Below are 10387 nucleotides of genomic sequence, written 5' to 3' on the forward strand. Positions count from 1 at the left end.
CTGTGTTGATTGCAGCACCATTCACAGCAGCGAAGGCACGGAAGCGACCTAGTGTCAGTCCTCGGATGATTGTGTAATGAAAATGTGGTGTATGTACATAATGGAATACTATTCAGCCTTAAAAAGGGGGAAATTCTGTCATTTGTGACAACAAAGATGCACCTAGGGGACACTATGCTAAGCGAAGTAAGCCAGGCGCAGAAAGACAGACACCACATAATCTCACTTACGTGTGGAACCTAAACAAGTTGAATTGCTGGAAGTTAGCAGCGGCTGAGGGAGGCGGGCGGATGCCAACAGGAGAGATGTTGATCCAAGGGTACAAAGTTTCAGCAAGACAGCAGGAATGAGCTTTGGATCTGTGGCACAGAATGGTGTCTATTATAAGTAATAACATACTATGTATTTCACAGTTGCTAAAAGTTACTTTGAAATGTTTTCAGCACATAAAAAAGTATGCGAGGCGATGGATTTGCTAATTAGCCTGATTTAATCATTCCACGTTGTAAACATATATCAAAACATCACATTGTACCCCATCAATATATACAATTATTATTTGTCAATTAAAAATAAAATAAAGTCATCAGAAGGGTGACTTCATCAGCAGGGGAAACAATAAGGGTCTCCTTTACAATATTTCTGTCATCTTGAAAGGCAGCTCCGCAGGGTCCTGCCTCCTGGGAAGGAAGGGCCCTCACTGTGTCTTAACAAGTAGGCAGCCCTGGCCCTTTGGTTAACATGAGTCAGAGCCGAGGAGCAGACCCCGCCTGGTGGCACCGTCTTGGGCACGCCTGCGGGAGCCATGCCCTGCCCCCTGCCTGCTGTCCTGTTGCCGCTGGTGGGCTGAGCCCATCACCCAGGTCCTTGCCTACCTGCCCACCCTGGCCTTCCTTCCCAAAGACAGACATGGGAGGGGCCCCTGCCCCTCTGAGATTCACCGAAGCAGCCAGTCTCTGTGTCTCATGTGGCCAAGATGCTGCTGTTACCACATGTCAAGGGAACTGGTGTTCCCAGCTGGGAAGCTGACTCTGCAGGGACACCCAGAAAGCTTGTGTTGGGCATCTGAGATAGCCCTCCGGAAGCAAGGGTGATGGCTTGGGAGTGGCAGAGAGGAGGGGGCTGCTTCTTGGCTTCGAACCTCTCCCAGCGCTGTGGGCAGCCTGCTTTAACGAGGTCAGGGATGGCAATGTCTGCACTGGGTTTTGGGTTCCTCCAGGTGTGACGTGACTCATGTCAGCTCCGTGTGTTGCAGGGAAGGGAGTGTGTCCACCAAGCAGATTGTCTTTCTTCAGAGACCGTGCCTACCTCAGAAAATCAAGAAGAAGGAATCAAAGGTAAGAGACTTTCCTTGCCTGCCTTGGTTTTCCTCAGCAGGGCTTCATCTGCCAGTGGATTTCTGACGGCAATTCAGCGGGCAGCCTCTTCCAACTCCCAGGGGCTCTCGGAGCCCCAGGAACACCTGAGCCCCTTGGCAAACTGAATCACACCTCAGGCTGCTAAACTGGGGCGGCCGAGGGCCTTGTCTGCCAGTCTCCCGTGGGGCGAGCCAGAGGGTGGAGGAGAGGGGCTCTTCTGTGCCAGCCCTTTCCGCCAGGCTGAAGAGGGGCAGGAAGTCAGCTGCAGTCTGACCAGGGGTAGGGATGGCGTGAGCTCATGACCAGCTTCTCTGTGTCTTCCTCTCGTCACAAGCTGGCTGGAGCCCTGGCCTGCCCTGTTAGATCCCTTAGGACATCAGGAGTTCGCGATTTTGGCAGACAGACCCTGCCAGAGTGCCTTCCTGACAGGACCCGACCCGAAGGCCTCTGAGTGACAGCTGGTGATCCAGATGGGGGCCAGCCTTAGCCCGTGGCAGCAAGTCCTCAGGCCAGGCTGTGCTGGGCGTCCCCAGGATCCTCTTCATCCCTCTGGACTTTGCATGAACTATCCCGGAGACACAACTGCACAGAGAGACTGCGGCCATTCTCAGGGAATCTTCTCTGTAGTTCCTGAAGTTGAGTGCAAGTCCTCCCCTTGTGCCAGAAGATTCTGATACTTCACACCCCCACTGCTTTGCAGCCTGTGGGTGCTTCTCCTGTGGGTGTTTCACCCGTTGCTCAGGAAGAGGCCAGTCTGTCGAGCGAACCTATTACAGCCCGAATCAGGTGTCACCAGATCCAACTTGCTCCACCTTTGATGGCTGAGGCTACGCTCCAGGCAGAGCCTGTCTGACGACTCCACGTTCCCCACTCTTGGTTCCTCACGCTCATTGGACACAGAGCCCCAGACAGGAGCGTCAAGCAAGTGAACAGATTGTGTCTCACCAGCCAACAAATCCAGGGGGAGCCCACTTGTGGAAGCAATGCCAAAGCTATGGTGACTTGAAGCCAGATGGACTGGAGTGCAGAGGAAGGTCTGTCTCTAGGCTCTGAGATCGTAATGTGACAGGTGACAGCAGCGGTGGACCAGAAGGCAGCCTCCTTGGATCCATCATTAACCACCAGGAGCGTCAGCCGCGGGCTGGAAGATGGATTGGCCATGAGCTGTCAGTTACAGCTCAGCTCAGCCCGGCCGCAGGCTCTGGGGCCGCACGCGTTCAGAGAGAGACGGCCAACGAGCAGCACACGGGGCTCCTTCAGACGCTGAAAGCCATCCGGCTGCGGCCTGATGAGAGGTTCCTGGTTGTAGCGCAGGCAGATTCCAAAGGAGAGACACGTGGTTTGATGTCAGTAGGAAGGTCATGGCGTCTCACAGAGGGGACACGTCTGTAGAGACTTGAGCTGGCTGGGAGGTAGATTTTTAAAATCTGCTGTACGAAGGTAGAACTGACTTTCCTCAGGGAAAATCCAGAGAGGATAGGAGTCATTTTCTAGTGAGCAAGACCTCCCGGTCCCAGTCAGCCACACAGGAATGGGTGGGCTGCGCTCTCTTTCCATGTACCTGTTTATTGCCGGCCTGCAGCACTTGCTCTGTGCAGCAGTCTTGCAAGACTGCAGCACTTGCTCTGTGCAGACCTGGCGGGTCACCTCACTGGTGGCGTCCCAGAGAGAGGGGACTGGACAGCCACACTTCTTGGAAGAATCCCCTGGACAGTGTCCTGCCCCACCAGGTCCGTGCACTCTGGTGACCATGACAGTCACTCCCTGTGGTCCTCATCACGCCTGAACTCCTGTAGCCCTGGCCACCCTCCACCTCTTGCAGCAGCTTTTCTCTTGGTTCCATCCCACCACATTCTCTTGGTTTTCCCCTCAGTTCCTTGGGGTTTCGACCCAGCCCCATTTCTCCTCTCATTCTTACCTCTTCCCTGGAAAATCCCCTTCATCCCTGGGGCTTCACTCTCTACCCCTGTACCTCTTCCCTCTGCATCTTCAGCCCTCGCTTCGCCCCTGACACTCGGCTCCACCAAGCCTGTGGCTTACGCCACCGAAGAGCGACCTCAGGACCGCCCTCCCCGTGCCTGGCCCGGCACCCCCGGTGTCCAGTCTGTCCTTTAAGACTTGTTTCAGGCCTAGAGACGCTGGAATGCCTCCACTTCTCTCCACCATCCCATGCCGCAACTCCTCCGGTCTCCTGGTAACAGGTCTCCCCTTCGAACGTGTTCTTATTCAGAGCCAAAGGGATCTTTTAAAAAAGTAAATTGAATCATGTCACTCCACTGCTTAAAACAGTTCTGAAGTTTTGTATGACTCTGAAATAAAGACAGAAGTCGGTACTCTGGCCCACAGGGCCCTGTGGGTTCTGATCCATCTCACGTCCTCCGCACCCCCCATCCGCTGGGGTCCAGCTCCACCAGCCTCCGGGCTCTTCCACGGCCCCTCTGCCGAGGACACTGTCCTCCTTTCTCTCTCTGCTCAAGCATCATTTTCTCAGGACATTCCTTCCTTTTAGACCAGACCAGGCTCCTTTGTAATACACTGGAAAGGAACCCTCTCATTCCGAGCTCTCCTCTGGGCCCCTGATTATTTGTGAGCGTTAGTTTATCCTCTTTCGGTGGAGTCGGCCATTAACTCCATGAGAGCAAAGACTTTTTCCCTCCTGACTGTTGTACACCCCGTATCTGGATTTTAGTCAGTGCTCAACAAATAATTTTTGATTCAATGAATGTGTAATCAAACTTCCAAGCCTGAGATATATGTATTATGTCTAGCATTGAAATTTAAGAAAAGAAATTGTGAGATTGGCACACCAAGGACATGGCATATTTAGTCCTCTTTTAATCAGCAACCTGGACAAAATTCTCCAATCAAGACTCTTCAGCATTTGAAAGAAACCTCTGTGTACGTGAGTGTGATTTTCAAAGCAAATATTCAGCTCCTCCAAGGGAATCGGTGATTTCTACACCACCAGAGAAGTCGTCTTCCAGCTAAACTACTTGAAGTGGACACATCACGGATGTTTTTTAAAACGTGCAAATTGAATCCATTAGCCCCTGCTGACACGGAACTCTGGACCCCTCTGCTGTAAAGTGAAGGATTTTGTTTTCTTTTGCACAGTTGTTTCTGAATTGGGTGGCTCGTTTGATTTGGTGGCACACCCAACTGCCACGGAAACTGGCTTGGGATGGCCCCCAACTCAGTGCAGCCTGTGTTACCTGTGGCTTGCTGGGTGAGCTGGGACTGTCCCTGGGACTGCCGGACGCATAGACTGCGTTCCCCAGGCTGCATGCCTGCCGCCGGGCGGTGTGGGGGTTAGACCTCCCCTCGCAGGCTCAGCCCCAAAGGCTGCCACATCCCAGGCGTCGCCCCCTCCCTGGCCTCGCCTCTTCCTGCTGAGACATCTCCTTTTGGAGACGTGGGATCTGGAACAGTTTTTGTTGTGCGTTAAAGACTGTGACCGCCCAGCTTGAAGGAGACAGAGAGGCCTGGGCGGCGAAGCGGGGGGCAGGTGAGGGAGACGAGGAAGCCCCGCCGTGGGTGGCAGAGCTGGGGTGGCAGGGGCGCTGGGGAGACCTTGCTTTTTCCCAGCTGTTTCTTAAACAGCTAAATCTTGCCCAGGTGTTTTTTGTGTTTAGCTCAGTTTTCAAAGTGGGGTCCGTGGACCGGCGGTGTCAGTATCCCCTGGGAGCTCGTGGCAACTGCGGAGTCTCCTACTGAGTCAGCAGCTCTGGGCCGGGCTGGGCAGCCGGGTTTTAATGAGCCCTCCGGGCGGTCCTGATGCCCACTCAAGTCTGGGAGCCAGTGTCTTGGCTGAATAGTTTGGGGCCCTTTCCAGGGTCACCTGTGGACCTCCATTCAAATTTTATCATAATTGATTTTTTTAAAAATGAGCTTGTCAGGGGGCCTCGGTATAGATACTTGTTTTTAATAAGTAAAACCAAAGCATCTTCAATGGCAGTTAAATAGGGACCTCCATCAGCTGACCACTCAGCCTACTGAGTCCAGCACCTGACCCAGTAGACGCGTCTTGTCATCATAAAGCCCGAAAGCCGAGGCAGTTATGCGTAGGACTGAGCCTTTCCAAAGGTGTGGCCTCTCCGGTCACTTTCTCTCCTCACTTCTCTCTGGAGCCAGAGACCAAAAGCTTTTTGCCAAGGACTAGAGGCTGGAAGGGTAATTTGGAGCTGGAAAAATCCAAGCTGGAATTTCAGCTCTGTTATTTCCTAGCTGTGTGACTGTTGGCAAGTTACTTAACCTCTCTGAACCTCTATGTGTTGATCTTTAAAATGGCACTAATAGTGTCTATTGAGAGTTTTGCTTTGGGAATTCAGGGAAATGTGAAACCCTGTCATAGTGTGAGACACACAGTAGGTGCCTCAGTACGTGCTTGTTCCTTCCTAGGCAGGCATTCTAAGGCAGTCTGCCTCCACAACGCTAAACGTTCAGCTTCTACTTTATCCAGTCACTGAGTTTTGCCCACTGCTACTTCCCTGCTTCATGGGAACCTCCCCTTGCAAAGGAAAGGAGGAAAAGAGAAGGCTCAAGTGAGATGCTCCCTCAGTGTCTGGCTGACAGCTGTGGTGGGCTAGGGGGCCCAGGCAGCACCTGAGTCAGCGAGGTCACCCATGGCCCATCTGAGGACACAGCAAACAGTGTAGTCCTAGAAGGCATTTGTCGTGGCAGATCTTTCTGTGATGACTCTGAAGGACAGAAAATGGCTGGAACACTTCCCACCCAGCTCAACACTGATGGTACCAAATCCTCGCTGCCCAGCAGTCCGGGCAGGTTCCTGGAGAAAGTGGCTGGCGTGCCTGCCACAGCCCCTTTCCAGTGCGTGCTCTCCTGCTGTAGTGTATCAGGCGATCAACGAAACGTGATCTTCTACAGGAAATGGACCTGGCCGGGCATCCATAGGAAACTGTGGAAGCTCTTCTGTTTATTTAGCAAGAGCAGCCCCTGCAAGACTGTCTGGGCTCAAATTAGAAATCAGCAGATCTCAAGGGTGGAAGGTCTGGCACAGGGTGGAACTGTCCTCCGTAGTACACTGCACAACGGCAGGGGGCGCTATTCACATCGAGTGCAATGCGAATGGGGCCTGGAAGTGTGCGCCACTGCCCTGGAGGCCGTGACAACTATTTTAGAGATGGGGAACTTGAGACGCCGAGAGATGAACAACACGCCCAAAGACTGACAGCTAACCAGCGCCAGAACTGGGATTCGAACCTGAGGCTTAGTTGCCATAGTGTAATGCTTTGACATTTTAGCATTTAAGGCCTCTTAGGCAAAAACAGTATCACCACATTTTTTGGCAAAAGTAAAACTTCCTCTGACTTCCCCAACGACTGACTGCCTCTTGGAGTACTATACATGGGCAGGCTTAACTGGTCTTTTTCTAAAAATATGTAAAATGTGAAGAGGTTCTGATTTTTGGACATCCAAAAAAAAAAAAAAAAAACTTCCATTTGGGCTGGAATTAAAATGCAGTGGCAGCTGCATGTCTATTGCAAGGCAGCAGTTACAAACCTAGCACAGTGTGCACGAGCTGCGGAAGGTTGGCAGGGTCTGGTATCTGTGTCCTCTGGGGGGTTAGGGATCCTTAGGATGCCTGCTTGGCAGTCTTGGCCTATAGAGTCCAGTAACTGGAAACTTACAGCTTGGGTGGAAGAGGCTCCATCCAACCTTCCCCCCAGGGAAGTCTGTCCGCTGTCGTATGAGAGCACACACAGATAGGCACGTCAAAGGGGAAAACCCATCCAGCATTATAACTGAACTCATTTGGGGATGTGTGTGTGAGGCGGTGAGGAGGGGGAGGACAGGATAAATGTTAAATCCTAACCTCAACATGTATTTCCGTTTTTCCCTATTTTGATGGAATATTCAAACTTACCAGTCTTGGCCAAAAGGTCAAATCTAAGAATCTCATTCTGTGTTACATCTCAGATCTCTGAGTGTTTAGGCAAATGTTTTATATGAGGAAATAGATCTTTACCACGGCAAACTCCACAAAAGTGGCAGATTTTTAAAAATTCACATAGCACATTTTTGGTTTTTCCTAGCAAAGCACTGAGAATTATTTACAACATGGTAAAGCCTTAAGAAATCGTTTCTGCTGATGGTGCAACTGCATTCCTCGGCTCCCCTCTGCAGCCCAGCGAGGAATTGTGGGAACTGAAGGCTTTTACTTTTCTTTCAATCACACACTGTCTAGGATTTAAGTACATATTTGGTGAGATCAGTGTGATGCAACTGAAGTGGAAGGAAGTGACCGTGGTGGTAACTTAAAACTGTGTGTACATCAGGTCGCTGGGAGACAAGAAAACAGGTTGAGAGATGGAGCCAACGAGTGGCAGAGCTGGGACTCTCCCACGTGGTCTCGATCCAGAGCTTTGATAAGACCCTGGTTCCTCCCAATTCTGTTATTGGCTATGTGACCTTGGGGCTCTCTGAGCCTCTGGAGACTTCCCTGTTACATGGGGGAACGCTTGGTTGCAGGCCTGGCTCCCTGGAAGCAGCCTCTGCGATCTATTTGGGCGGGATTGGTTTTTAGAGGGAGGGAGCACCCTTAGGACAACAGCTGTGGGTGCAGGAGCGCGCAGAGGAGTTGGGCTGTGATGCAGTCGCCACCCCCAGGTAGGTCTGGAGCTGGGACAAGGAGGTGGGCTGTCGAACCCCTCCTGGACCAGCCATTGGTTGAAGGTTGCCCCAGGAACGGAGTATGACCTTCGGTGAGCTGGTGCTGGCAGCTGTGCCTGCAGCTGGGGGAGCGAGGCTGCCGGTCCCACAGGACAGCCCGCATTCGCTGCAGGTTCTGGGCTCTGCCCAACTCGGGACCTAGTGAGAGAATGCCGGCCTGGCGGTTGGTAACCCACAGCCTGCTCAGAATGGGAAGGAGTGGCTGCAGTCCTGGCACTTAGGAGGGACACACCTCACATCTCCCCGCCCTGACCCTCCAAATGATAGGACTTCAGGAGCCCCTTTCCCATGTGGGCCTTTGGTATGGGCCAGTCAAAAGAAACACCCCTTTCCTTCACAAAACCTCGAAATCCACATCTAGAACACCCGCCATGGAAGGCAGGGAGCAGACTGTCGGGTGGGCGAGACTCAGGTTTGCCTCAGCTCCAGGAGTACTGAGCATGTGTCTTGCCCAGAGACAGGAATGCAAACAAGCCTTCAGGTGGAGCTCTAGGTTCAGAGGCTGCGTTACTTACCCTCATCCTCTCCGATTTCTAGTTTCAGTGGCGATTCTCCCGAGAAGACATGCACAACAGGCAGATGAGGAAATCCAAAGGTAGAAGTGCCAGAGACAAACGACGAGCAGAAGAAAACGAGAAGAATGTAGAAGACCAGTTTTCCAAAGCTGGAGACGTGGGAAACTGCGTGCCCCTGGGTGGGCAGCAGGAGGGCGGGGCTTCTGAAGTGAGGGTCCCTGTCCAAGAGGTCAAGGAAGAACAACTGTCCCCTGTTGGCCAGCTGTCTGTGGGGGGCATGGAGGGCCGGGCCGTGCAGAATGGTCCTGCCGGCCATAGCAGGGCCCCGGCAGGGGACTGCACTGGGCACTCTGATCCTGGAGAAGAGGCCAGGGACGGGGGTGTCGAGGAAGTTGCTGGGGAGCCAGCTACAGCTGAAGAACACTGAGTCTTGGGCCGTTGGCACTGAAGCTAGATGAGCTGGCAAACCCGAGGCACCTTGCTGACAGCTGGTTCGGGCGCTGGTTTGCCCTGGTGTTGTGTTGCTAACTTTTGGCTTGGCTTGACCTCTCCTTGTGAGCTCTCCCGGCCCTCTGAGGGCCAGGGCCCTGACAGTGTTGGGTTTTGCACATCCTTTGGAAAGGTGTCATTCATGACCCTGTGTTAGAACGCAAGAGGCCAGGTTATTTCTTCTAGAGCTCGAGGCTGGAGGCCCAGCCCTGGCTCCACCATTCCTCCCACAGGAGGGTTTGGACCATCCAGTGCCTGTGTCCACCCTGCAGGGCCTCCAGGGAGCATTCAGGTCAAATCCATGGACATCCTTGGCTATAAACCAAGGCTGTTGTTCACTCCCACACGCTGTCGGGCAGTGTCCATCCCTTGCAGCTGCTTGGTGACTTTTAACCCCCGGAGCTCTGTCAGCTGCCCTTCTCCAACTAAACCCCTCAGATCCTGCTGCTTTGGCAAAGAAAATGACATCCGGGAGAGGAGGTTCTCAAAGTAGTCCTATAGATACTGGTAATCTGGAAATAGGTAATTCTGTGTCTGCACCTGCTCTTGCAGAATGTTCAAGAAAGTATTCTGTGTTAGTATTAATGCCAAAAAAATTTTTTAAAGGTTTTGTATTCAGCACATCATATGAACACATGTCATTTTTGTCATTTCAGGGCATCCATACTGGTTGGTGCCCTTATGTGCTATTTTAATCAGTGTATCATTGGCCAAGTTGTTACCCATGTATGCTGTGTCTATCACGTGTTTATATTGTCCAGAAAGTATTGTTAAGGCTTTAAGTAGATGGAACTGGCGAACCTTGGAGAGAGAATGCCAACTGTCTTGACCAAAACAACAGCGGTCTATTCTCTTTCTTGTTTAGTTACTTAAAGCAATAAATCATCTATGAGTTTAGCGCATTGTGAGAATTATCTGTCATGTCACATGAAAAGTCCTGGCCTAATGTCAAAAGGACTCCACCCTACAGCCCCCTATCGGATTTTATAAGTTTCTAACTCTTGGCAGTGTGATGATTTTGGGGGAGAAAATGAAGCTTCTATGGAAAACTGTGGAGCCAGGTAAGCATGCTGTGCTTTGTCGTCATTTGTAGAAAGAAAACGGAAAGTGGAATTCAGATGCACCAGGTAAGTAAGGGGCTCGGTCACCTCCCATGTCTTGGGGGTGGAGGGGGGTTGGAGACAAACACCTTTTTAAAACAAACAAAAAACCCACGTTGACAAATTATTTGAGGAAAGTCTCTTTTGGTTGCAAGTTTATTAAAATCAACCACATTTGTAATATATTTTTATAGAGCAGAATTGAAAACCCTCGTACAGCCACATCATAGAGTTG

At 51.8% G+C, this 10387-nt stretch overlaps 1 protein-coding gene across 1 annotated transcript in view; it reads left to right on the forward strand.

Annotated features, from left to right (window-relative positions):
- Positions 1–9960, forward strand: part of RFTN1 (raftlin, lipid raft linker 1) — a 117554-nt gene extending 107594 nt beyond the window's left edge. Inside the window, exons 8-9 of the mRNA XM_012663222.1 lie at positions 1256–1337; positions 8586–9960. Coding sequence (XP_012518676.1) covers positions 1256–1337; positions 8586–8990 — 487 coding nt within the window. The 3' untranslated portion in view covers positions 8991–9960. The remainder of the gene's footprint in view (positions 1–1255; positions 1338–8585) is intronic.
- Positions 9961–10387: the final 427 nt, after the last annotated feature.

Source organism: Propithecus coquereli, unplaced genomic scaffold (assembly GCF_000956105.1).
Source record: "Propithecus coquereli isolate 6110/MARCELLA unplaced genomic scaffold, Pcoq_1.0 Scaffold12, whole genome shotgun sequence".
Classification (NCBI taxonomy): Eukaryota; Metazoa; Chordata; class Mammalia; order Primates; family Indriidae; genus Propithecus; species Propithecus coquereli.